This window comes from Oculina patagonica, chromosome 11, assembly GCF_052425735.1.
Source record: "Oculina patagonica isolate OP01 chromosome 11, crgOcupat, whole genome shotgun sequence".
In the NCBI taxonomy this organism is placed as follows: domain Eukaryota; kingdom Metazoa; phylum Cnidaria; class Anthozoa; order Scleractinia; family Oculinidae; genus Oculina; species Oculina patagonica.
In genome coordinates this window covers 9,777,439-9,804,940 of record NC_135768.1, presented here as the reverse complement: position 1 = coordinate 9,804,940, position 27,502 = coordinate 9,777,439, and the positions used below count along the sequence as shown (strand labels likewise).

Sequence of the window (27,502 nt, the reverse complement as noted above, 5' to 3'; positions counted from 1 at the left end):
ATGGGGAACTCACCACCCGGGTAAGACAGAATAATCTAGCACGAGGTCAATGTGATGCCCTCAGATAACGTGAGTTCCAAAAGGAACTTACCAGACAAGTTAGACAGAATAATGTCCTCAGATAACGTGAGTTTCATAAAAAACTCACCACCAAGTTAGACAAAATAATCTACCACGAGATCAATGTGATGCTCTCAAATAACGTGAGTTCCATAAGGAACTCACCGCCCAAGTTAGTCAGAATAATCTAGCACGAGGTCAATGTGATGCCCTCAGATAACCTCAGTTCCATAAGGAACTCACAACGCAAGTTAGACAGAATAATCTACCACGAAGTCAATGTGATGCCCTCAGATATCGTGAGTTCGATAAGAAACTCACCACTCAAGTAAGACAGAATAATGTAGAACGAGGTCAATGTGATGCCCTCAGATAACGTGAGTTCCATAAGGAACTCACCAACCAAGTTAGAGAGAATAATCTAGCACGAGGTCAATGTGATGCCCTCAGATAACGTGAGTTCCATAAGGAATTCACTACACAAGTAAGAAAGAACAATGTAGCTCGAGGTCAATGTGATGCCCTCAGATAACGTGAGTTTCACGAGGAACTCACCACCCGGGTTAGACAGAATTATTGAAGCAATACATTGAACTCTCTCTTTGACGGACACCTTCGGGAAGGGCCGCAACTGTCCGTCTTAGAGAGGTGTTCGCCTTGTAGAGAGTCGAGTTAACATTACACCAGTAATTCAGAGATAATATAGCCAAACCTTTGCACAATGCAACACACATTTGCCATCTGCAACAACACTAAAATTATAAAAGGAGCTTATTCGCTCGTTAACGCAAAAGTTGAGAGCTTCTACAAACTGTAATACTGTAAGTAGAAAACGACCTCTTTAGTGTCCATACACGTAAACAGAGAAGTAATCCTTTAGAGCGTCATTGTTTTTGGCTAGTAAGGTTGGTATACACGTATCCTTAGGGCGCTGACTAACTTTGTTTTAGGTCGATACGAAGTTTGGAAGTATTTTCGCTAATAAAACATGATAAAAAAAACACTTCTCAAGTGTCTGTCAATGATTTCAAAGTGTCCGTTGTCCGTCTTAGAGAAGTGTCCGTCTTATAGGGAGTTTGGTTACAGTTAAATGACTGAAAAACGGCAGGGACTATTAACAGGTGTCGTCTGATAGAGGTGTCCGTCTTATAGAGGTGTCCATTAAGAGGGAGTTGACTGTACTACTACGTTTGAAGGTTCTTTATTCATGTCGAATTGTACATGCGCTTTCACTTGGGAAGAATGCGCGAAAATAACAACACATTGAGACGAAAGGGTTTAGATAATTACAACGAAGCAAGTTCTTTCACGAGGTCCTAATAAACATTTCGAAACAACAAATCTCTACAATAGCGCTCATTTTCCCTTGGGTTTCTTGTTTGCAGGACGTTTTATAGTTGTAGCGGTGCCCTTTTGCTTTGGTGTGCCATATCTTCTAACAAATTCAGGCACATCAAACTTTCTTTTGCAGCCATTGTAGTTCATGTAACGGATCTTGCCAAACACTGGTCTCTCGGCCCATCCTTGATCATGTACTCCACACACCGACCACATACAACCTGCAATAAATTGAACAGTAAGCAAGTACACTTTTACAACACTTGTTTTGAAAAGGTAACTGATAGAAGGTAGCCCTCAAAATGTGAAATACAACAGCCAATAGCGAAGCGCGTGAGTGACGTCACGACTCAGACAAGACTCAGGCACTGTTTACACGGACACGGTTTCATTTGTAACCGCATCGCTTTCGATGCGGTCACGCCTTTCGTTTACACGGCGCCGATCGAGACCACTACTGAAACCGGGTCGTTTTGAAAACGCAGTCAAAAGTGGAGCGTTTTCAAAACGATACGGTTTCGTTGGACGTGTAAACAGTCAAAAACGACGAAACCGCATCGATTTGAAAACGGCAACGTATTTTGGCACGAATTGGCTGGCTCACGAAGGGTAAACATGGTGAAACACGCATAGAGAGCAGCGCTTGCTTATACAATCACATTCGAAAACAGTCGAAAATTGGTTAAATAGGTTCCGTGTAAACACTTCGAAACCATGTCGTTTTCCATGCGGTTTCGAGGTCATGAAACCGTGTTGATTGATAACCGTGTCCGTGTAAACGTAGCCTCAGACAAACAACCCGAAATTGCGGGACGATTTTCCTAAAACAGCCAGTGTCTCTAAAACACTTTTATTAAACGAAAACTTCGCCTAAATTCCTTATATTTCTCTCAGAACACGCTGATGTTTTCTGAGCCTCGTGGGGTTATATTCATTTGCATTCTATTTTTAGACCTCGCGCGCTTTGCTATTCGAATAGGAAAACATCATGTACCCATAAGGGCTTATGAATCAAAATTTTAAAAGTGACCCTTTGATAGGTATCAGAATTTTTTCATGGGTGTGACTCAAATTCATTTTCACGTGAGACCTCAGAGGAATTAATTCTGGTAAAAAATAAAAACTGTTATTTTTAACAATTTTAAGTAACCTTTGCCGCATTTTTTTGTTATATATCCTGTAAGTTACCACAATAACTTCTAATGGTGTTTATTTTAGATTTGCACAGCCAGCACAATATTGGAAAGCCGCTTGTGTCCTTTCTTATGAAATTAATCATCAAGGACTGGATGAAAGACCTGTGGTTTTTGGGAGTAATGTTAAGTCTGCATGCAAGACTAGTGGCCCATCAAGTTGTGGCTTAGCTTTGATTTCAGTTTCATAAAGTGACTAGGAATATTTCTACTCCCGCCTGTATTTGATGCTAGTCCATCCCAGGGTAATCCTCGGTGTTAAATTTGCTGGTATCCATTTACATCTGGGTGAAGTGAAGTGTCTTGCCCAAGAACACAACACAATGAACCTAGCCAGGACTGGAACCTGGACCAGTCATCCAGAGTCCAGAGTACAAACCATTAAGACACCAATTAGAAAAGTAACCTTTAATTGGAAACCAATTCAATGGCTACCAGGGCCTGGTTGCATAAAAATACTTAAGATTACGTGAGATTTTCTGCAGCCATTCCCTGTGCTCTGAGGGGTTTTCTCCCATGCTTATAAGGATAAATCGGGAGAAAATGTACTAAAGAGCACTGGAATAACCAAAACGCTTTGAAAACATTCACCGGAACGCAGAGAGCTGTTGCAGAAAATCTCCCGTAATCTTAAGTATTTTAATGCAACCGGGTCCAGGGTTTTACAACTGCCTAGCTATTAAAATCACTCTTATGAGGAATTAAAACATTATGGCCAAAACTTACCAACATAACCATTAGGGTCATTGCCGTCCAGGCTAAATTTGTCATTAAAGTAGAGAGACACCTCCAGCGCCTCTTCAGGGGATGCTGTCCACTCGAGGATCTTCTTAGCCCAGTACATCCTCAGGAAACCATGCATTTTGCCTTCATTGACCAACTGAAGCTAAGATGAAAGATATATATTTTAGTTACAATGAATGTATAGCCACGTCACTAATTAAATTCGCCTGCAATCAGAGCATTGTGTGTATCATGTCCACAACACATGCAGAAGATCCAGCTACATATACCACTTCACACATTGCATGCCTATTGTACTAATATGATAGGTCTGCAATGTGTGCAATGAACAACAGCTACATAGCTCTCTGTACACAATGTGTGCCTTTAATACTAGTATGATAGGTTTGCAATGTGTGCAAAGGGCTACAGCTACATAGCTTCCTGCACCCATTGCATGCCTACAATACTATTAATTGGTCTGCAATATGTGCAAAGGGCTACAGCTACATAGCTTTCTGCACCCATTGCATGCCTTTCATGCTATTGATAGGTCTGCAATGTGTGCAAAGGGTTATTGCTGCTTTGCTCTATGAATACATTGCGTGCCTATAGTACTTACATGATAGGCCTGCAATGTGTGTAACAGGCTGCCTATTGTACTATAGTGAATTCGAGATTTCTAAAAACCTCCAAAGGAAATAAAAAATGATTCAAAAGATTGGTGGTTCAAGAAACTGGGGGGGAAAACGACTGAGGGAAGGAAAAGGGATGCCACACAATGTTTCTCAAGTACCAGTCAATCAATTCATACCTGAGCAGCATTCCACAAGTCATCATGAGTGTCCCCATTTTCAAGCTGCTCTCTCGTGTAAAGGTATTCACGCTTGTCCTGAGCATGGTCCTGTAAAGTTTTCTGTGCCCACTCGTTTGTTCCTTTGATGGAGTCGTAGTGATCAAGATTGTAGAAGCAGAAGTTGTCAGCTAACTCCCTTCTCACCACTGCCTCTTCAATGAAGGCCTCAACAGAGTCCTTGGCCTTGCTGCGGAATTCTCTTACTCGAAGTATTGCTCTTTGTACACTGATTTGACCTTAGTGGAAGCAAAAGAAGGTAAGTCAGATATGGATCAGAGGCATGTTTTTTTAGAAAAATCAGTTTTCAAAATACCCTGACTTTTCCCTGACTTTCACCTAATAAAAATAAATTTCCCTGCCTCTGCCTCCAAAACAAACATTGCTGAAATCACATTGACCAGAAATGTTTCTTCAATCCAGCCATTATATATCAGAGCTGGTGTTAAAATTTCAATTCTCCCTGACTTTTCTTTAAAATGACAATTTACCTGACATTTCCCTGACATTCATAAATTTTATTTTCCTTGACCATTTCCTGTCCTGTGGTAACCCCGAGAATAGACTGATGGCTTACCAGTGCTGAGGCTTAGTTCTGAGGGGGTACTTCATATGAAAGGGGCAGGTGTGTTTGTAATCTCACGTGGCAGTGTAAATTACTGATTTTGCTCTTACTTAGGGTATTCAGCCATTAAGGTCTTGTTTATAGTTACATGAAAAGAAATACACAAATAGGGTCATATATTGATGGTGGTGTAGACTGATCAGTATAAAAAATAGTGGTATCTTTTAGGGGTCAACACATTTAACTTTTGCACACATTGCGTGCCTATCATATACATGCAGAGTTGTTCTTACCTGCATGGAACCAAGGTGACAAGTTGCTCACAGCATTCTTTGTTGGATTGTTTCTGTCTGTAGCAAAATATTTCAGTCTCTCATGGCAAAATGATTCCAACATTTCAAGTCCAGCTTTGGTTCCTGGTTTAGCCCAATCAACATCTTTGACACTATGATCAACTTCAATGAACTTGTCCACAGCTTTCCAGTCAACTGTCTTCTGAAAATAACAGCTCAGTTAAAATTCAAAAGGGGAACAATTTTCCAGCTTTTTTGCAAACTAGCTCTATCTTCCTCAAAACCAGATCTTTGTTTCTACGTTAGAAATTGTCGCTGTGAAACAATTATTACTGGCTTGAATGGAGGAAACAAAAACCCAAGTGATAAGTTTAAAAAAATAATGTCATTGCCCAAATTTACAAACTACTGTTTAATGTGTAACATGCCTTCTACAACAGCCATTTAAATAATTTTAATAGTAAATTGAACCACAACATGTACCGGTATAATTAAAAAAATAATGTTTGCTAATCAGGGAGTAAGAAGGCTAAATAAAAATAAAATAAATGACATTTCACCTTCGCTTCATGTTTTGCAGTGTAAGGATGTTTAACCACAGGTGGGAATTTTGTAAGAAACTGTTTTAACTGGTTATGAATTTTAGGTCGAATTGTTCTTGCTCCATACTCCAACTTTGGAGATGCCTGCCAACAGGGCACAATGTTATGGCCATCAACCTATAAAGATAAAAAATGTTTGCCATACACTTTCTCTCAGTAACTTTTAATTTTTACCTCTAAAATTATAAACGACATGGTTGAACAGATTAAAAATAACAGCGTGTAATCCTAGGAAGAGCAAAAAGGCTTGTGAGGAAATTTGTCCAAGTCCCCCAGGGCCTGAATTTTAATAAGACACTTGATCAATTAAAAACAAACAGCTTTAACTTGGGTCATCTTAAATGCAAAGAGTGTTTTGTATGCTTTTGCATAACTTATTTTTTGAAGGTATAAATTAAGGCTCAAGTCTGGCAACGATTAATTTGCAGCAGACAACCTTTGTCAGGATATAATATTACCAGACGATCTGTAAACAGATATTGCATGACGGCACTGGACCCAATCACATATGATATCGAATATTTGGTATCAAGTTATCTATTGGCCCATCCTTATCAGGACAATTGAGACACGAAAAAGGGGGCCCAAAAACTTAACAAGGCTTAGCCCGAGTAACAATACAAACCACAGGGCACAGAGGAGTCAAGTCCGCAATTCAAAATCTCTACCGTGCAAAACGACCTTCAAAAGCTTTTCAAAGCGATCGTGTGAGCCGTACGTGATACAACACCGTCAATGATGTGATACCTGTTTACAGATCGTCTGGTCTGGTGATATCGTATTCATACCCTCATGCGACATCCGCAGATATCAATGTTTGTGGGCGTTACCAGAGAGACCAGAAAAAAATCGTCGCCCTTTAGGCGACCATTGTCAGAATACGATATCACCAGACGATCTGCAAACAAGTATCGCATGACCGTGTTGTATCATGTACGGCTCACACGATCGCTTTGAAAAGCTTTTGAAGGTCGTTTTGCACGGTAGAGATTTTGAATTGCGGACAAACTTGACTCCTCTGTGCCCTGTGTACAAACCTGGCAAACAGGAACATCTTTTGGTAATTTTTCAGCAACATCCTCCAGCCATTTCAAGGGTTTTCTCATTGGTGTAAAGTCAGTTACAACACCTCCAATTTCTTTAGATTTTACAAAATCTGGAAGGACTTTGTCTGGTTCACCAAGAAGCATGTGAAATGCAATATTCAACTCGGTCAGTTCCTGGAAAGAATTGATAGAAAAAAACTGTTGCATCAATCACGTAAAGTCTGCCAAAGCTGGGATTGCATTTGATAGTACCGGTATTTTGAAGGAAGTGGAAGCAAAGTAAACAAGGAGGGGACATTTTGGAGTGGGTGGTATTGGTCAGTTTTTCATGCAGTGTTTTGGTAATTTAAATCGTGAACTGTGGTGTTGCAGTTTTCTCTTAGTCCATGGGATGCATTTTTCTTAATTTTTTTGGTCAACAATACTCTGTATAAAAAGTTATCCCTCATGCTAAACAATTTCAGGTTTCTGTAAGTCACAGAAACAAGCTGCAACAGCCATATTCTGTCAAGTGAGTTAATGTTTTACGTGAAAGCAAATGATTTCAAGTAGTAATTCTAGTTTATCTACAAAATGATTATTTTAAGAGCCGTGTCAGTGTTTTCATGGTCTACCACTCGTTCTTGCATCACTTTTTGTCCTCACTGATTACAATGAAGCACCAGCTATGCAGGCTAAATATGACATTGTAGTATTCTCGTGGTAATGTGGTATTTGTCAAATTTTCTGCAGTATTAAGGTGTTCAGCACCCCCCCCCCCCCCCCAATGTCCCTCTTAAGAAGAACACACACGATACCTTTTCAACCTCTTGGAGACCTTTGATCATAAAACTGTACTGTCTGAAGGCAGCATCAAGGTATTTGGATGGCAAACAAAAGCACACGATAAGAGGTACTTCTTGTTTAAGGGCCATTCTCTGAGCATACAACAAAGCCCAGTTATCTGTAAATGATAAATAAATACAGGCATGATAAGTACCTGGGTAGCAAAATCAAACAGCATGAGTCAATGAAGAGTAGGGAGAGGGAAAGGTTATTTTTATGACTTTGTATAAGGCCATTTTTATGGTCATCAAATTGTAACAAACCATTCTCTGAATTGTAAAGGGTGTCCAAAAAATCATCAGGCCTCATACCAGGTAAAAGTGAGACAGCTTAAACTACATGTTTCAAATATGTTTGCACATTATTACTAAATTATTCATAAAACATGGACGGCGGAGCATTTTTCCAACTGGGGGGGCTGACTAGTGACTTGAAGTGGGGAGGCTTAAGAGACTCTTCTCTTATTAATTCTTTATTTTTCCAGTAAAAGTGGGGGGGCTAAATCCCCCCCAGCCCCCCCGGCTCCGCGGTCCCTGTAAAACTATGGTTTACATATTTACTTCTGTGTGATAATTGGTCTGTAGCCCAAGCTGGGACAATTAATGTAGTTTTCCAATTAACTTTATTCAGTATACACAGCCTTTGTCCATAATAGCAATCACTATGAAAATTGAATAACTTGGAAACCTGTGACCACACCTAGAGATGATGGTAAGCCTGTGAAGAAACCTACCTCAACGATGCTACCACCCAAAAGCCAAATCAGACAAAACACAAAAGCAGTGATGTAAAATAATCACTTTCATTCAAATAAGGATTAATGCGAATTCTTAAACTTGGTATCAGACTTTTACTTGTAACACAACGCATGTAAACACGTTACACACGAGTAACGTTATGTAACAGACTCTTGTAACAGCAGTGCTTTGTCAACTGGTCTCTCAACTCAGCGATGTTTTACAGGATTATAATCACACCAGCTTTTTCATAAGAAAGCATCGCTGCAATAACTTGGCTTTTTATAACATCAGCTCTATGCTTTTCTTGACTTGATTTTATAGAACTAAAGCTTTCTTCTTGCGTATTGTTACATGCAATCCTATAATTGGTAAATTGTCGAAGAAAGCATTTTACTTAGTACCTTGAACTCGCTGTTCTCTCCACATCCAGTAGGCGATTCCTTTGCAAGTCTCTGACATATCTGCGTTAGATGTTATAAGCCGCACTCTTTTCTTATCGAATTTAAAATCCGCCACCGATTCACAAACGTTCTGTCTTTTTGCCATGTATGTGGCCAGGATGTTATCGTCGTCCGCGCCATTTTCGCTTGTTTCGGCGATTTCTTTCTTCGATCGTTTACTTGGAGGTTCGCCCGCCATGCAAACAAATTTAAGGTTGTTCCAAAATATATGATAAAGTAAACTGCGACGAGAAAATAAATAGAAAGATCGCAACGAAGGATTCAAATTTGCTACCGAAGAACGACGCATCAAAACATTATGTTACGTAACGCCTGACGCTAAAAATTCCCGCGTTTTTCTTCGCGTGACATAACACGTGACTTTCGAATTGAGCCGGGGTGGGGTGGGACCGTTGAATTGTTAGACACCGGCGCGGGAGACTGTCGGCGCGGGACGGAAAGAACTTTCATCCTTCCCATCATCATTTCATTTACGATCGCGTCCCACAATTTGCTGGAAAAAAGAAGGCTAGGTATTTAAAAAAGGGAAAACCACCTCAAATTACTGGTCTATAAGGAAAATTTGTCTGTGTGCCTTTGTGATTCGGCTTTCAGACTGTTTTTACATTTGCCAAAGGTTTTATGACCTTTTTAATCAGTTTGTTGTATTTTTTTTTAAAAAAAAAAAAAATTTTTTTCCTCCCCCTCTTTTTTTTTTTTTTTTTTGCAATGCGATTTTTTTTTTTCATCCAAAAAAAAAAAACAAAAAACCCCCCCAAAAAAAACCGCGAAAATTATAAATAATATTTAAAACATGGCATTGTACAATTTTATCTTGTATCATGTACATGTAACAATATACTCTCAACCTCTGTCAACTCTTAGCGAGTGCGAAATAATTTTTCTCCTGGTGAAAAATGATCGAGTCCCACAGCATGCAGCATAAACAATCGCAATTTCAATCGAATGATTTTTACCAACAATTATATTTGCATAAAATACGCTGGCACCTGGTGCAATATCAGTGCCAGACAGAAAACAAAGATTAGTATAAACTCGAATAATCCGTGGATTTACAATAAGAAAATTAGCAACTTATGTCGCAGTGGGATTCATTACCATGGTTACGTCTCGCTCTAAGGCCTGGGATAATTGAGAGCCAAATTAGTAAGACAATAGTCGGTTTCACCTTTGTTCCAATATTTGAACCTCAATTACCTTTGAAACAAATGGCTGACAGTCTAAATTACCCTCGATCCAAACACCGTTTCGTACAAACAAACCGTTTTGTGTTACGATGGTACAACTTAAACGAGGCGCCCAAAGAAACGAGCGGGACGGCCACCGCTTTGGTTCGAAAGAGGATACACGCCTCCAAGATGTCGAAGCGATCACAACGAGGGCCTTTGAAGACAAAAAGAAAGCTTGCTCCTATGGGCGTAACCAACAGAGCTACGGAGAATAAAAAAGGATTAGACGAACAGAGCGGCAAAACAGACATGCAGCACGCAGCAGTGACAGTGAATTTAATTTCGCGTAAACGAACAAACAGCGATGACGAAGACATGGAGGATATTTGCGAGGATCTGGAAGGAGAGGAACGCGAGGCTGCTGGGGAAAATGATGACGAAAACGACGAACACGACCACAGCGATGTAGAGACTTACGATTTCTTTACGGAATCGTCCAGCGAGATATCAGACGAGCCAATTTTGCTGCCAAATGTTTTAATCCCTTGTATTAAGTGTGGTGACGTGATTAACATCTGTCGTTTGCCGTGTCATCGGAATTTACACTCTGCTTTACAGACTCTGAAGTATGCACAAGATCAGAGGCCGAAAAACATTAACGCTTTGGTCAGACGGAGAAAACTTTTGATCAAGCAACAGCAAGATGCAAGCTCAAATAACAGACAAGATCCCTTCGGGGACAAGCATTTGCATAAATTAAACACCGCATTTGAGGTGCTTCGAATCGAGCTTCAAGGGAACATGGATCTCAGATATCTAGTTGATCGAAACATTGAAGGTTTGTGTATTAACAAGCTTAACTTAATCTAACTAAAAGTTTATTTCTAAACAGGACGAGAAACGTTGTGTTTTTTGCATCAGTGATCCTGGAAGCTTCAAGATGAATCTCGTGTAATCAATTTCACACAGAGAAAAAAACATACAAAGAAAGGAAAAGTATTTTAACTATCTTAATTAATTAACATTTCCTAAACGAGTTAACAAGTACAAGTTGTTTGTACATTTAATTGATTTTTATAACTTAAGATAGCGAACTTTTCACTTTATGTATTCAGTTTTCTTGGCTTAACCACTACATTTCATTTGCGTGACTTGATATTTGCGTAACTTAGAAAACAAAACAAGTTGCCCTTTTCACCTTAAAACTAATTTGGATTAAAAAAAATGTTAAAATTCGTTCATGCTTGCACGGAACGAAAACAGCATACCTTTCAGCGGGCCGCCATTTTTACATAGCGAGAAGACTTTCATCTCTAAGGCGATTGACATGTTTTTAAAATAGCAAAACTGTTTGTTTGTTTTCGTTGTTGCGTGTTATTGTATTCAGTTTGATTCGATTCATGAGTTAATTGTCATTTAAATTTGAAAAAAAAACTCGAGTGTGACTCAAGTATTCCCTTTTGTTTTCCGTGTTACAGAGATTAAATTAACCGGCGCAGGTTTCGACTTGTCATGCAGCAGCGCGGCTGGAGTGTGCGAAGAAGCCAACAAAAGATGGAAAAACATGGAGGACGTTCACGCATATCAAGACAATTTTCTGAAAAACATCGACAGCGCATTCTTTGCAATCTATGACGGCTACAGCGGAAAGCACACAGCAGAAAAATGCAGTCACCATCTTCATGTGTTCTTAAAACAGGAACTCGACACGATTATAACGCATAAACAAGCTAGGCCGACAAAAAGAGAGGTGACTACGGCCTTTCGAAGTTCGTTTTCCAAAACTGAAAGGCTTCTGCTTACGTCCGAAGAGGAGCGGTCGCAAAGCAGATGGAGTGGTTGCTCAGCGGTCACGTGCGTATTGACAGATGACACGTGCTTTATTGCAGACGCAGGGAACGTGGGCGCAATGTTGGTGCGTGACAATGATATCGTTAAGGTACTCACACACAAGCACGATTTGTACAACAAGAAGGAACGCGATCGGGTTAAGAAATCAAGCGGGGTCATTGTGAAGACCGAAAAATGTGCCCTCATAAATGGGGCCCTGGGTGTGACGCGGGGCATTGGGAGCATCGGTGATATGGCCTTAAAGAAATGCGTTATTAATGAGCCTGGCGTGAAGAGTGTGCCTTTAGACCCTTCGGATCAACTTCTCATCTTAGCGTCAAGTGGATTTTGGAAAATGTTTTCTTTCGAAGAAACCACTCATCTTGTAAACGGATTTTTCGGTCAAATAAGAAAGGTAGCGAAACAGCAAATTATTACAGGCAAAAAGGTGACGAGAAGTACCCCTGAAATAAAAACCAAGCACCAAATCGATTCAGAATATAACACTGGGCTCTTCTCAAAGATTGCCGACCAAACTAACGAATTTTCCCGTCCGTCCGAAGGAAAACTAATACACAGCAAGAGCGAAGTGAACTTGGGCAAACTTGCAGAGCATCATCTGGATTTTTTTGCGCTACAAACGAGGGAAATGATTCCACGAACTCCGATAACGAATCGACATATTCAAATGACATCACATGCCCGGATAATGACGTACTAGATGACGTCACCGCCCAATATCTACGTCACCACCGATTTTCTCTCCCGGATGATAAAACGTTGCAGATTCTCAAGGACACCGAAGAAAAGGAATTAACAAGGCCTGAGAAAGCGCGATTGCTGGCGAAGTGTTTGGCAGAGAGGCTGGTTAAAAGCGCGCTGTATGCCGAATCTTTGGATAACATTACTGTTTTTGTTGTTCTTTTGCCTGGATTTTCTTTGATCAATTGGCAGATGGTAACACCCGGCATCTTGGAAGCTCTTAACGAGTTTGTGGAGGAGGATGATGTTTATAACTGACTGCTAAAGCCTGGTTTTCACTAGCGACGCAAGCACAAGCGCAAGCGCAAGCATAAGTAGTTTGCGCCAAGTGAAAACGAATGTTGACATAAGCATAACCAAAAGCAAAAAGCACAATGTTTTCTAGTTACAAGGCTCAAATGCTCACACGCGAAAGACTCTGGAACGAGCGTTTTAATTCGGCAGGCACGGTCAGACGTCTTAAATTTCCTTGTGCTTATGCGGTATTTCGTTTTCACACGGCATAAGGTGAACGAAAGCACAAGAAAAGGAATAATTTTGATCCTTGTTCTTGTGCTTGCGCCTGTGCTTATGCTTGTGTCGAGGCCGTTTTCACGGTGAAGGGCTGTTATGCTGGCATCTGTGCTTGCGCTTGTGCTTGCGTCAGGAGCTTGCGTCGCTAGTGAAAACCAGACTTTAGTACGGAAGTGTATCGAAATTCAAACGCGCCTTCTATGAATGGATAACATCGAACAAAATTATTTACAAAGAAGAAAATTTTCAACAAGATTAATATATCAGTTATTTATTTCTAAAATATTTTGAAAAATCGATTTACACAAGAATACAATTTTTACAATTTTGTTTTTTCGTATAAAATGCTAATTAAAATAATTTGATGAAATAAAAAAAAATCCCACAGACAAATGAATATTTTTTATAACATTGCTTCAAAATATAAAATGTCTCACTCTATGTACAATTTTAACAACACCAGAAAAAAAGATTATTAAAAACCTGTAAAACAATCCGACTCCGTGAAACTTCCCGTACAGCTATTATGTTTTTCTATTTAACTCTGTTTCCTTTCGTAGGGCTACGAAGTTGTTTCATTTGCCACTCCCAGAGTCAAAATTCGCTTCAATTAAATGTTTTTTAAGTCACAAGTCTGTTGATGAAACCCTAGTGCGTGGCCATCGAATGAAAGCTTTGGCAGTCTGTTTATTATGCTGTACAAGGTGGTTCTTACTTTTATTTTGTGAATGAAACCCTAGTGTGTGACCATTGAAATGAAAGTTATCGAGCAGTACTTTCATGTGGTACTGTTTTTAATGTTGTACAAGATAGTTCTTACTTTTAAAGTCTGTGGAAGACCCTAGTGTATGACTATTCAAATACACCTTGAGCAGCACTTAGGAGAACCGTTATATTTTCACTACTTCAGAATTTGAGATTATTCTTAAAAGTAGCCCTTTTGACACAAGTGTGCTGTTCACAGTTCGTAAGCAAGCGCTGCTTATGAAAATCTCCGTTAGATACCCGAAGAGTCTCCGATCATTATCCACCAATAAAAAAACAGCACAAGTACGTCACGTCAGCTTATCGTAATCAGGATTTCTACAGTTTTTAGCGACGTCCCGACGGAAAAACGCGAGCTCTAAAAACACTTGAGACCCAAGTTCAAAGTGTGAACTCTGTTCCGGCACTGTGTTTATTACGCCTATGTAACGTACTTTTCTTCTCTGTTGGTTCACTAGCCTATATGCCATCACTTACTCGTCACTTGAACTATTGGTTATCGCTATCTCGCTGCCAGCTTGTATTCCTCAACAACAGAGTCCAGATTGTCAAAAGCATCCATGAAATCACTCTAGAATCATTGGAATTAAAAACACAGGAAAAACAACCGTAAATAATAACTTTTATTTACCACTAAGACTACCAGGTCAACTTGAAGTTGATAATGTGAACGATTACGATGATAAACGATCTTATTAGCCTAGCGCGAGGGCGGTTCTGCGAGAATATCGGCCCAAGGTCGTAATACCCAGTATGATCAAGGGCAGCGAGGTCCGTGAAGAGAAAGATGGCCGTTTCTTTCAGTACAAACCTGAGCCTCGCTTGGTTAATATGAGACTTATTACACGACTATATGATTGGAAAACAGTTGTACAGGATAAACTAAACCCGGTCTTAACCATGAAAATATTGGGCAGTAATAAAACGTTCTAATTGGCTGATTTTTTTTTTAATGGGCCTCTGAACTGTCTAAGGCCCGGTTCAAACGTCGCGCTATCGTCGTTTCGAACTCAATTGTATTAAGTTCGACTTCGAGCTACAGTCGCGGTAAGTGTCGAACTTAATTCAGTCATTTAATTGAGTTCGACACGACGATAGCGCGACGTTTGAACCAGGCCTAAGTCGTGTAGTGAGGTGAGATCACTGCTGGCGTTTCAAGCGTTAGCTATTGGTCGAAACGAATCTGGAGATTGTGGGTTAAGTGTGTACAGCCAACTCTCTCTTAACGGACACCTCTTTAAGACGGACACCTGGTGTTGGTCCCATCCCTGCCGTTTATCAGTCATTTTACTGTAACTAAACTCCCTATAAGACGGACACCTTTTATAAACAGACAGTTGCAGCCGGTCCCGACGGTGTCCGTTTTAGAAAGGGTCGACTGTAAATCTACACGTACTAGAGTAAGATGTTACGCTATTGGAGGAAACAAGGCGATTTACACTACGCTGGAATGTGGGCACTGGTACTTACATGTATTTCATCCATGTACATATTACTTATTCGGCGGACTAAACATTTTGTCTATTTTGAGCCAAACGTCCAATGTTTCAAGCGTAAGCACTGACGTTAAGAAGTCCTTCTTTAGAGTTTTAGTTCCACAACAAGTATATTTTCATTCCTCTCAAAGAGACGAGTTTCTTTACCTTTTAAATGCTCCGCACCCGAAAAAACTGTTTTGAGAAATGGCGCCGGCAAGTCGGCACTTTCCCGCTTTCCTCAGAGGCACAACACTGAAATAACATTTTAAACTGCGGAGCAAACGCGGTTACCTTAGAACAGCCATGTTTCCAGAACCAATGAAGATAAGCGCCCGCATCGTACATTGCCCTGGCTTTTACCATAACGTCCTCTAATGTCTCCACAATCTTTGTTGAGTTCAAACACAGAGTGAATGACTGTGAATCTTTAGGACCAACAGGGTTATATTGACCTGTAAAACAGTTCCTTTAAAGTTAAAAGTTTTAATTCGTTCGATCTGCTTTACCCTGCTCATACTACAGTATTCTAACATGTTCAATACGAGGTAATTTTCGATAGAGGTAGTTTTTTTGGTATCAACACGAAATAATGTAAATTGTTATATAGCTGAATTTTTTTTGCCAAACAGCATGCGTTCTTATTGTCTTATTCGAGGTCACATGACATCTAACATTGAAAACTGCTTCCCGACAGAAGTCTCTGAGCGGTAACAGTGCAATATTGTCTGCGAATGTTGACCGACGGCTGCCATTTTGCTAAGTCTTTGTTGGGATTAGTATAACAAAAGACTTAATGACTAATCCCTTCGGAAACCAGTTAATATGTTACTGTGAAGGTTTGATTTTGTGCCCTCCTTTCTATAAGCACCCCCCCCCCCCCATTAAATGCCCCCTGTAGCAGCCATTTTTGCGATAAGCGCCCTACTTAACACCCTCTATTTTAATACGTGCACTTTTACAATATTCTTCCAATAGTGGTGCCTAATGTACCCATAACGCTTAGTTTTAAGTTTAGAACGAATTGTTTTGTTAGTTTTGGGTTAATTAATTTTGTATCCACTTGAGCAGATTTAATCAAGTTCACAGTTTGTAGTTTGGCCACTTCAGGGATGTCAAGAAAAAGAAAATTAGCATCCCATTACGAATCAGCACCCTGTGTCTTTTCTGAAGAGAGGCACAGAGAGAGTGAAGTGTTTTACCCAAGAACACAATGCATTACATGTAACTATAATTAAGAGCTTCCCCAGACTACAAGTCATGTAGAAATTTTGTGGTAGACAACTATTTGTTATAGATAGATACTAGATAGATAGATAGATAAAACTTTATTTAAACACGATAAAAATTAAAGCTAAAAGCTTGTGGGGTCATGTATTTAAATTTAACTATTATCGACTATATAAGTTAAGGACAACTTAAAACCCTAGTGTATGAGGCAAGTTGTCGACAACTAAACACTAAATTTTTAGTTGTGGACAGCTAGGCAGTTTCCCTTTTCGAAAAGGAAAACTGCTTAGATGTCGACAACTAATAGTTGTTGAGAACTAGGGTTTTGGCCATTTTTCTCGTGTGTGAGAATGTTTGGCCTTAGCTAACGACAACTGTTGTAGCTACATTATATTCAGTGGTTAGAGTAAGAGTAGTGAATGTTTGTTCCAAGCTCTCACTGGCCTGACTTAGATAGATATCCACAACTATCACTCCAATGTGTGGAATGCTTGCATCGGACATCAGTTTCCAATAACATTTAGTTTTGGACAAAAAATAGTTGCCGACAGCTAAATGTCTAGCTTGTAAGGGCCCTAATATTACTACACCTGAAAAAAACTATTACTCACTTATCCAGAAATCAACAGGAAATGGATTCCACTCCACACATGACAGTGAACTTCGCAGCTTATCCTCAATTTTTGTTGACACTTCTGCAAAAGACCCATCATGATCTCCGCGAGCCACTAACAGTGAACAGATAGTAGAAAATGACATTCCTTGCCTATCATATCTACGAATTGAGTGTATAAGAGACTGAGTAAGGCTTTCCCAGGACACCTTCGACTTGGTGATGTGGTGTACTGTAGCAAATTTCTTTGAAGGTTCAGCGCAAACAGACCGGAGCATTTCCCATGGTTCATTTCCACTTGAAACCCCTGCTGCCAACTGGGATGATTGATAGCTGTCACTCTTGGATGTTCTGGTCTCTGAAGAAGAGGGATTTACAATCCCCCTGTATCGTAAAAGTGCCGAAGTAGTAGACCTGGGTTGTCTAGACATTTCAGTACAGGCGTCTGAGTCAGTTGCATGGAATGATGTATCTGCAAAGTGGTCATCCGATGCAAGTGATGACGCAGAGCCGAGACTTCTACCAAACACTGATTTATAGTGATGGACATCAGATCTGTCCTGAGATTCATCCAGAGAAAATGAAAGCTTTTTTGAAATAGTGTCTGTTTTTCTTATCATTCCACCACCTTGACTAAACCTTTTCTTGTCTTTTTTGTCATTGATGACTTCTACTCCTCCCTTACACCCTCTCTCCTTAAGCTTTCCCTTTATCAGCTTTGGTTTACTTCCCAAAGGTTGCAGCACCCCAGCAAGACTTGCAGAAATGTAACTGTTCATGTCTTTGAGAGAGATGGAGCTAGATGGCTTCTGTCGTGACAGCAAACCAGTGTGTGTTGTTATATGGTGAAGTACGTCGTCATTGCTAAACAGCAACACGCCATCTGCACAACTGGAAAAAAGTGATAATTATCTTACAATTTATTGGTCCATGCCTTAGCATTCATATATCAAGTTATCGAGCCTACCGGACGTTTGGAGAGCACGAAAGAAGCATAAGACTTTCTCAAGGCGATACCTGAGAGCAACTCTAGCTTCTTGAGTGCTCTCCAAACTTCCTGCATGCATTATAACTCGATGGTGCATAGCTAAAAGCACAAACCAATAAATTGTTGTTTTATAACATTGCCAGTGGAAAAATTTTCTGGCGAAGTGATTTGCTTATACTCTCAGTGTGCACTATTAGATTATGGTGCATGCTTACAAACCATAAAATTCCGGTTATACATTTAAGCCCTGGGCTTATACAATTATATAAGGGGTTTTGTGTGGGCTTTTAAGTGGAGGGGCTTATATCCAAGAGGGCTTACTGTATAAGCGGAATAAAAAAACGTTTCGAAACAAGCCACTGGAGTGTTGATCAAAATATGTTTTTAAGTTAAAAACGCATAATAAAGCAACATTTAGCCCTGTTCAGTACTGTCATCCGGCAGCCAGCTTATATCCAGGGGGATTATAATCGGATGTACTTTTTGTTTCCAGGTAGATGGGCCTATACCGGGGGGGGTTTATAACCAGAATTTTACAGTATATTGAATTTGATTGTGCGGCTCTGCTAGTTATGTTATAAAGTAACTTACAATTCTTCTCGGTTACAACTTTTTGCATTTAAATAACAACCAATCACAAAACAGACACAACAACATACATCTCTAATTTAGATTTTAGTTTTTAATTTCGTGAAATAACTGTAAACTAGCCCTAAAGCTAAGATTATTTCACGCTAATAAAGTATCTATCTATCTATCTATCTATCTATCTATCTATCTCTGGACTTATATCATGCCAATATGGAATTTTTTGGACAAAGTTTCAGACATTTAACTTGTGTAGGAAATGAGTCTTACAAATGAGGGAGGCAACGAGGCATGCCATGCATGCAAGACAAGGCAGTGAGGCATGCAAGGCGAGGCAGAGAGGCATGCAAGGCAGAAATCCCTACTCCAAATAAAAAGGCTAACCACAAGCTACCTAAGCTAACAGTAGGCTAACCGAAGTGCTATTCAGGCTAAACAGTCGAACCTCGATTATCCGGACTCGTTGGGACTAGGCTAAATAGTCCGGATAATCGAGAGTCTGGATGATTGAAAGTATGAATATAAATGAGCCAAAAAAAGAAAACCAGGGCATCTGACAGGATTGTTTGCTAACTTCAGCATCCTGCGCATCTTCGGCGCATTTTTCCGCATTTAAAAGAAAAAAAAAGAAAAGTTGCTTCATAATAGCAATACATGTAAATCAGCTATTGACTATCCTCACAAACAAAAATTCCAAAGACATTGATCATTTTGAGTCAGTTTTTCTCTGAAAAAGGCGACATAAACACACCGATTCGTTCGCAAACAAATTTGAACCTCCAGGCATTCCATGCGTCTTTTTCGTGATGTGCCTGATGACTAGACGAGGTGCTTACGTGCGGTGTCGACCGATCAAACTTTTTACGATGTTTTTCACTACATAGAAGGATTTAAACATTCTGAATTTTGTCATTTTGCCTTGTAAATTTTATTATAATACAAGTAAGCAAAGACAGAAAGCAAATTTATTTGTGTGAATGTTTTTATGGCTAGTGGAAACTGAATAAGGAAGTTGTCTGCATGTCTTAAATGTTGTTCGATTTGAAATTACACCTCAGAGGTTTTACAATGTTTTTTGACAGGTAAACCACCTTGAAATAACATTTAAATTGTCTTAGAATTTATATCTGGTCTTGAATGTGACTTACTAATATTCATGAAAAAATTGGGACCAGAAAAGGAAGTCCGGATAATCGAGAAATCCGGACAATCGAGGTTCGGATTATCGAGGTTCGACTGTAATGGATTGCATGCCTCACTCCCTTACACTTTGTGATAACCCGTATTAAATGAATAAGCGTGCAATGAAGGCCTGCTTTTCTCAGGTCACATAACTTACTGCTGTAAAGATGACAAACTAAGAAGTGAGTTATAATGTTGTAGTGGACTGTCACCAGATGAGTGAGGCGATACAGCAACAGACATAACATGAGCCAAGGGATAAGTGTCCCTTATTCTCTCCACCAGGCGTGATCCCAGACCAGATCCAGTACCACCAGTGAGACTATGGACCACGATCGTGCCTTGTGAAGGAAATGATAGATACATGTAAAGAGAGATAACATATAGTGATAGCGTACACATGTTGTACTGATAGAAGTGATAAAAAATTAGGACTACAGTAGTGTTTTCCATTTATCCAAAACTTACTGGAACGCATTACCTTTCCGAGAATTGTCACCAGTTACATGTTTGCGTTTTTGTTTCAATTCTAATTCAAATCTCCTTGTACCAAAATTTTCTTTAGTGGTCCTTAGACTATAATTTCTAGGGGAGAACAGGGGCTCTGAACTTCTTGCTTCCTGTACTTTTTTCTGCCAGTTACCACCTGTTCCTTAGGGGTTTTCACCTTGTTGTGCTTTTTCTATTGCAAAGTATTAGACCATGTTTCTCCCAGTTCCCGATACCTTGAGAATCCCACTTCCTGCCCTTCCTTTCCCCACTTTTCCTGGGTTGCCATTCTTGTTGCACAGATAAGCCACCTAACACACTACTTATATTTCCCAAATCATTTGTGACAATACATAACTAGGCAGATCAGACAATCCTGCTTCATGGTGCTTTTTGGGTAGTTTTTTGTAGTTGTCAGTGGGCTCTGATGTTGCTGATGCCACAGGCAATGTTAAATACAATCCTAACAATGAAGATGAATTTTTCAACAATGACACAAGCATGGGAAAAAGAAAAATTCTGAGTCCCCAACGAGAGACAAGAGACTCGTGGTGAGCTGGGCCATTTACTAGGTTGATATGTGACACACGTCCTGCATACTGCTAGGATCAGCAATGTCGAAATCATCAAGTGTGTTGTAAATAATAAAGATGGTAAATTTTAAGCTTTTTACCATCTTTATTATTTACAACACACTTGATGATTTCGACATTGCTGATCCTAGCAGTATGCAGGACGCGTGTCACATATCAACCTAGTAAATGGCCCAGCTCACCACAAGTCTCTCGTGGCTTAGTTGGTTAGAGCGCCCAACCGGTATCTGGGAGGCCATGGGTTCGATTCCCGTCGGGGACTCAGAATTTTTCTTTGTCCCATGCTCGTGTCATTGTTGAAAAATTCATCTTCATTATTTATCACCGAGCTTAAAATTTACCATCTTTATTATTTACAATACAATCCTAACAGTGGCGTTTTTGGGAGAGGAGTTTCATTAAAAGTCCTCCACCAGATTATTTGACCAAGCACAATCTTGACGAAACGATTTGTGAAAAGATCACAAGACTGAATATCTTGATAATCCAATTATATGCTCGCTAATAACACTTCGGCAGTGCCATGTGGGAGGGCTGAGCCCCTTAAAACTTTTGTTTGGGGAAGCTATAAAGCCCCCCTCCATCCCCCCCTGCTCCACCACCTATGTACCTGGGTGAAGAGAGGCACTATGAGAGTAAAGTGTCGTGCCCAAGAACACAAATGCTGTGCCCCAGCCAGGGCTCGAACCTAGACTGCTCAATCTGGAGTCCAGCCCACTAAACATTAGACCATCATGCCTCCCATACCTAACTTATGGTTGGATATTATGCACCTATCAATCAATGGTTTGCCCCAGGATGGGGGCTGCTGGCAAACCCCCTTGGAATTTGACATTTTCAGGTTTTGAAATGTCAACCTCCCCCTTGGGTCTCCATTGAGAGTCAAATTCCCACCATTGGCCAAGCAGGCCCTTTCCACTTTCCAAGATGAGGACTGAGTAAAATTTATTACCAAGGGGACTGTTGTGGATGTCAAAATTCCTACACTGGTGGAACTATGCTTAGTCAAATTCCCGTGGGTTACCTCCCCCCCCCCCTCCATCCTGGGGCAAACCACTGACAGGTGCATAATAAGTCTCTTACCAGCATAATTATCACATCTTTCTACTTCTTTCCTCACTGTTTCCATGGCTCTGTGCAACAATGATGTTTCTTCTGTCTCACCACTCAGACCATGATAACCCAATGCCCAGTTATTTCCTCTCCCTCTCTGACCTGCGATCATGTTTCCTTCCCTGTACAATCTACCAGACCTTGTATCTTCACGATAATTGTGGCTAATCACCTTAGATTCGCTATCCACAGAGACACATCTAAGTTTGCCATCCCTGTGGCTCAGTGGGTGGGTATCGCTCTTGTCAATCAAACCCATTAGTTCATGTCCAACTTGATTGCCGCATTGCCCAACAAGAAGGACAATTGATGACATGGTGTGTAAAAAGTTTTTTGTTTGTTTCAATACGCAAGCTTTAAGACTTTCTGAACTCTATCATAGTTAGTTATGCCTCCATCGATCAACAAATCTGCAAAGGTTCCGACAACAAGAATCTAGTCGAGATCGGACACAGCTACAAAGTACGTAGTTATATCTTGGCCGGTTAATATTACGTCTTTCCTCTGGGGCATCGCATCAAGTTAGCTAATCCATTAATACTTCTTGAGCCAAACCAACACAACAACAAACTTCTTCTCAATTCTTCGTTTTCTCCCGCCATCTTTTATACCGAGTAAAGGACTGAGCCGAGCAAGGTTTTACCGTATTTGGATATCGATATCCGCAAGCACGTTGGTCTGCGGTTTCTCATTTCTCATTGGAGCAAAACATAAAATTTTGCAAACTCATGAAAAACTTTTGTGTCTTTTTCATTCATTTATAGAGAGCGGCCATGGCTGAAAAATCCCCTCATTTTAATGCTATTTTAAGCCGAGTTCGAGAGAAATTAAGATCTGAGAATGTAAAGCTATGGCTTCCACCATACACAACATCAAACGAGCAACCCGGAAATTATCCAGAGGTAATGCTTCTTTACTTGTTTGCAAGCTTTTAATATTATCGATGCATATAAGTATTTATTTTTACAAGTCATATTTAAGTTAATCCTCCACTCGAGTAGGTTTTTCATAAACCAGAGGGATATACTTAGATCTAGACAAAATAGATCTAAAGGAATCCCCCTTCTGTTAACGTGAATCTCAAGGAGATTATGAGTTAGTGTAATTTAAGAGAACCATAAATGGAGCTTTTCAGGTTTGCTTCTAACCCAAGAAGAACTATGCATTATTGTAAGAGCCATTAAAGAATAACCATGTGGTTGTTCTTACATTTAGAAGCGATAGATCTGCAAAACGTACATATGTGAATCTCGAGATACTAAACTAGTATGGATTGACAGTGGCTATAATTTGTATTGTTATTATCCACAGGAAACTAGAAATCCTGTATAATGTATTCAGACGTGGTAGTATGTAAGTCAAAGTTTGACGTAAAACCACACCTCTTGTACATTGTGCTAAATAGTGGAATTTTGGAATTCGCAGGAATTGATTAACCGATACTCAGCGGAATTAGGTGCATCTGCTGAAGATATCTCAGAAGCATTGGAACAGCTAAGAGTTCATGCCATGACAAAATTACAGACAGAGCAAAGGTTTACCAAGTCAGGAATCGCAACCATTAAAGTGCATCTCACTGGCAGTATTCCAACAGGAATGAACAGCAGATTGCAAATTCAAACTGGTTTGCATGTGAATGGAGCAGATTTTAGAAGAAGGTATGAATTTCATTTGTGCATGTAATAGCACAAAAGATCATCTGGTCACAATATCATCAATCCCTTAGTTGGTATTATGTGTACACTATGTATTTACATAGTCAATGCCTGTTTTACACACCACTTCTGCCAGTACCATACGGTGGGGAGGGGCGGGAGGGTAGGAACCCGGGAGAATATAGGGCGGGAGGGATACAGGAGGTGGGAGAAGAGAAGACCTGAAGCGGGACTCCCAAGGTCGCCGAACCTGGGAGAAGTTGAGAAAAAATCTGCAACATTTGGTAATATTAAAAAAAACAGGGTAGAAACAAGGAGAGGAAGGTACTAAACCCCTATCCTCCCCCCTTCTCCCCCCTTTCCCTCCATACAGGTGTTTCATGGTAGTGTCCTACAGAGAGGAAAAAGGTATAAGTTGCTGGATCGAAGATAATATGGTGTTTTATCACAAAGGAAGAGGAAACCATGAATACACAACAAATACTATATATCCTTAAATAATGCCAGGAAATTTATTGCAAGGGCATGACACACACATGGGTTGATGAAGAGGTAGCATTTAAAACTATAAAATATCTTGAGTTTTATTAAAGATTTTTGCATTAAACATACAGTATTTGAATTTCTTTCCTTTTCTTTCAGCATAAATAGAGAAACTGGTCTGGACTCTGAAAAAATGAAACTTATTTGCAAAGGACATGTAATAGAAGATGGTATGTGTCAGGACAAGCTTTATGGTGATCTGAATTTGCAGTCCCTTGATAATGTCTAACTCCTGTGCTACTGAATAAAAAGGGTCTATAGTTTTCCTCCACTTGTGGACCAGTTCGCTTACATCTCATATTGATGTTCATTAAATATAAATGTATCAACTGTAATCTATTGCAATTAAGTGTACAAGACTCCAACTTAAGTATTTCTACACTCAGGGAGTAAAAACATTAAATATTTTTCGTTCTTTAAGCGTGAGTAAGGTAAGCAAACTGGTCTTTAGCCAAACCACTCATAGGCGAAATTACCGTAAGCCACCTCCTCAATAGACCATATTCGTATTCTCAGTATTGGACTGGAACTAGCTTGCAGTGGAGGCTAATGCGGGTGATCTTTTCAAATGGAAATGACATGAAGCTCTTTTAAATGATATTCCCCCGCATCAGCCTTCATTGCAAGCTAGTTCCAGTCCAATACCGAGAATACGAATTATTTTGGTCTATTTGCTGACTGCCTTCGCTTGGCACGTGTCAAAATCACACATGAGATACAGACTTAATAACCTTACTGGCCTTATCTCTAATTTATTTTTAATTCTTTGGATCCTTTATTAGGCAAATCACTAGAGAGCCAAAATGTAAAGAACAATGCCCAGATTATGGTGCTGGTGTTATCACAGTCAAGTACAGAGACCCGGCGTCAACAGAACGAAGAAGATGCAACCAAGGCTAGTGTTTCAAGAACAAGACAAGCTGCTGAAGCATTGTCAAGTAGAAAAGATAGTGAGTGTATAGAGATTCAGTGCTTTAAAAAGCAGGTTATAAAAAAACGCTTGCCCCTGTGGAGCTCACAATATTTGCTCTTTTTGTTGAGGATTTTCTTGATTTTTAAAATCTTGTTCAATTTGGTGACTTAAATTTTATGAAGTTTACTTTGTTAACAACTACTAAGTACATGAATTGTATAATTTATAAGTTAATAAGTTTAACATACAAATACCTGGGTAATTTTATGCTCTTTCATGAACACATGACTTGTAGACTAGTTCTCTGTAACTGATTCAGATTCTATAATAATTATTTTTATTCGATCCCATCTCCCTACTTGTTTTTAAAAGTGCCCAGTGAGCACTTATCCTTTCTTTTTAATTTGGCAATGTCAGATTTCAAAGATGACAGGTTTTTCCTGGAGATCAGTGATCAAGAAGGTCGACCAATTCAATTGCCAGACAGTGAAAGGAAGGTAAATGGATGTAACTCTTCATTAAGTCATTGATTTGTAAATTTATCAGCTTACAAGAAGTTTTATGATGTGTGGTTCAGAAAATATCCATTCCCACTCCACAGTAGGTCATTTGAAATTCTATTGTTAAATTATATCTCTGAAATATGAATATATGAAATCACATATTTGAACTGCGGATGTAATATCTCTTGAAGGAAAAATATTGACAAAAAATACTGTTGAAGGAAAAATATTGACAAAAATCCCTTTGTTCCTTTAATATCAAGCTGATTAAAATTTAAAACTTTAACTTTAGTTAATAAGTTAGTTTATTGAAAATTCTCTTTTAATTTCAATTTTTGTTTCTTATAGGCCTTGACACTGGCTCTTACCCTACATGAAAAAGGAAGAAGTGTTCTGAAAAAAAGAAACTATGCTGAGGCTCTTTTATTACTCCTTGAGGCAGAAAAAGAATTTAGGTAGTACAAGATAGTAGTCAGTAGAACTGAGCTTATACACCTAATACCCACCTACCTAACAACCTACCTACCCACCTACCTACCTGCCTACCACCTACCTACCTACCTACCTACCTACCTACCTACCTACCTACCTACCTACCTAACATACCTACCTACCAACCTGCCTGCCTGCCTGCCTACCTACCTACCTACTTACCTACCTACTTGCCTACCTACCTACCTACCTACCTACCTACCTACCTACCTACCTACCTATCAACCTTAACCAACCTACGTACCTGCCTGCCTGCCTGCCTGCCTTAACCAACCTACCTACCTACCTACCCACCTACCTACCTACCTACCTACCTACCTACCTACCTACCTACCTAACATACCTACCTACCAACCTGCCTGCCTGCCTGCCTACCTACCTACCTACTTGCCTACCTACCTACCTACCTACCTACCTACCTACCTACCTATCAACCTTAACCAACCTACGTACCTGCCTGCCTGCCTGCCTGCCTTAACCAACCTACCTACCTACAGTATTGTGAAAAAGTAATGCAAACGAATTTCGACGAAATTCGCGCTTTTCGTGGCTTTTCGAGGAAATTTCGCTTGAAACGAAATCTCTTCGACAATTCGCGACATTTCGCCGAATTTTCGCGACGTCTATTGTTTCGATTTGCGTGAACTTTCGCGCAGTTTTCCGCTGTGTGCGGTAATTTGTCGCGAACTTTCGTACGATAATTCGTGAACTTTCGCGCGAAGTTTCGAGTCTTTTCGAGCAAAGTTCGCTATGATGTAAATGTGAATCTTCCCTCTCAATCGTTCTCTTGTGCCGGCCTGAAACACAGAGAAAGCGTGTTTACAGATATAAATTCTTAATTACATCGTAGAATTGTTCTTTAAACTTACCTCGTTAGTGCACGAAGAAAACGTAAATATAAACTTCTTCCCAAATGACAAAAACATTGAAGTTTCATGACGAAAAGTTCACATTCGCGAGAAAAACTACCGAGAACGATATGAATGTCGTGTAAAAACACACAATGTTTCCCACTGTAGTGCTTGTCCCCGCGCGAAATTGTGTTTATTGCTACTACCGTATTTATTCGGCTATAAGCCGACCCTGGCTATATTAAAGCCGAGACCCTAAACTTTCGGTTTTCAGAACCAGTTCGAGTCTGACAAAAAATAAACCCAAAACACTCGGCTATAAGCCGAGACCCAGTTTTTCCTTCAAACTACAAAACAATCCACGTGCAGCAAATCAACATATTAAATTTTGTTAAATCACAACTACATGTATGCAATCGAAAAAACAACAAAAGAAATTACTAATAAATGGTGAATTTATTTAGATCTGTACATACGCGTGACAAAAAATTCACCTGAGTTTAGAATCCCATCTCAAACAATCACGCATTCTTCTG

General features: G+C 39.8%; 3 protein-coding genes and 1 pseudogene across 6 annotated transcripts in view; 2 read left to right on the top strand and 2 right to left on the bottom strand.

The window, feature by feature from the left end:
- Nucleotides 1-1,245: 1,245 nt before the first annotated feature.
- Nucleotides 1,246-9,024, bottom strand: LOC144630095 (deoxyribodipyrimidine photo-lyase-like). 2 transcript variants are annotated; one of them, XM_078488377.1, is made up of 8 exons: nucleotides 8,640-9,024; nucleotides 7,471-7,616; nucleotides 6,665-6,847; nucleotides 5,586-5,744; nucleotides 5,026-5,227; nucleotides 4,129-4,406; nucleotides 3,318-3,477; nucleotides 1,246-1,619 (listed from the first exon to the last, which is right to left on the bottom strand). In XM_078488377.1, the coding sequence occupies exons 1-8, from the start codon at nucleotides 8,986-8,988 to the stop codon at nucleotides 1,417-1,419; spliced, it is 1,680 nt and encodes a 559-aa protein (XP_078344503.1). In that variant the 5' UTR covers nucleotides 8,989-9,024; the 3' UTR covers nucleotides 1,246-1,416. The 2 variants fall into 2 exon arrangements, with proteins under 2 accessions (XP_078344503.1, XP_078344504.1); XM_078488378.1 differs by having other exon boundaries at nucleotides 5,026-5,224.
- Nucleotides 9,025-9,596: 572 nt separating this feature from the next.
- On the top strand, nucleotides 9,597-13,467 carry LOC144629577 (protein phosphatase 2C-like domain-containing protein 1; annotated as a pseudogene). The gene is made up of 2 exons (XR_013566401.1): nucleotides 9,597-10,706; nucleotides 11,347-13,467. The product of XR_013566401.1 is annotated as a protein phosphatase 2C-like domain-containing protein 1 (transcript).
- On the bottom strand, nucleotides 13,370-22,602 carry LOC144629578 (uncharacterized). Of its 2 annotated transcripts, none has more exons than XM_078487815.1 (5): nucleotides 21,980-22,602; nucleotides 19,972-20,155; nucleotides 17,055-17,947; nucleotides 15,508-15,668; nucleotides 13,370-14,309 (listed from the first exon to the last, which is right to left on the bottom strand). In XM_078487815.1, the coding sequence occupies exons 1-5, from the start codon at nucleotides 22,323-22,325 to the stop codon at nucleotides 14,241-14,243; spliced, it is 1,653 nt and encodes a 550-aa protein (XP_078343941.1). In that variant the 5' UTR covers nucleotides 22,326-22,602; the 3' UTR covers nucleotides 13,370-14,240. The 2 variants fall into 2 exon arrangements, with proteins under 2 accessions (XP_078343941.1, XP_078343942.1); XM_078487816.1 differs by having other exon boundaries at nucleotides 19,972-20,158; nucleotides 21,983-22,602.
- Nucleotides 22,603-22,715: 113 nt separating this feature from the next.
- LOC144630207 (NEDD8 ultimate buster 1-like) overlaps nucleotides 22,716-27,502 on the top strand; it is a 28,444-nt gene continuing 23,657 nt past the window's right edge. Inside the window, exons 1-6 of the mRNA XM_078488534.1 lie at nucleotides 22,716-22,911; nucleotides 23,435-23,667; nucleotides 24,307-24,377; nucleotides 24,990-25,157; nucleotides 25,538-25,617; nucleotides 25,972-26,078. Coding sequence (XP_078344660.1) covers nucleotides 22,783-22,911; nucleotides 23,435-23,667; nucleotides 24,307-24,377; nucleotides 24,990-25,157; nucleotides 25,538-25,617; nucleotides 25,972-26,078 — 788 coding nt within the window. The 5' untranslated portion in view covers nucleotides 22,716-22,782. The remainder of the gene's footprint in view (nucleotides 22,912-23,434; nucleotides 23,668-24,306; nucleotides 24,378-24,989; nucleotides 25,158-25,537; nucleotides 25,618-25,971; nucleotides 26,079-27,502) is intronic.

Excerpts from the sequence above, each read along its gene's own strand:
- LOC144630095 (XM_078488377.1), bottom strand. The coding sequence starts at position 8,988 with ATGCGTCGTTCTTCGGTAGCAAATTTGAATCCTTCGTTGCGATCTTTC. Across the intron at positions 7,617-8,639 it reads GAGAGAACAGCGAGTTCAAG|ATAACTGGGCTTTGTTGTAT; the intron begins GTACTAAGTAAA and ends TATCATTTACAG. Across the intron at positions 5,745-6,664 it reads AAGATGTTCCTGTTTGCCAG|GTTGATGGCCATAACATTGT; the intron begins GTTTGTACACAG and ends TTATCTTTATAG.
- LOC144629578 (XM_078487815.1), bottom strand. The coding sequence starts at position 22,325 with ATGTCATCAATTGTCCTTCTTGTTGGGCAATGCGGCAATCAAGTTGGA. Across the intron at positions 20,156-21,979 it reads AAGATGTGATAATTATGCTG|GCACGATCGTGGTCCATAGT; the intron begins GTAAGAGACTTA and ends TTCCTTCACAAG. Across the intron at positions 15,669-17,054 it reads TCCTGTTGATTTCTGGATAA|GTCAATATAACCCTGTTGGT; the intron begins GTGAGTAATAGT and ends ACTGTTTTACAG.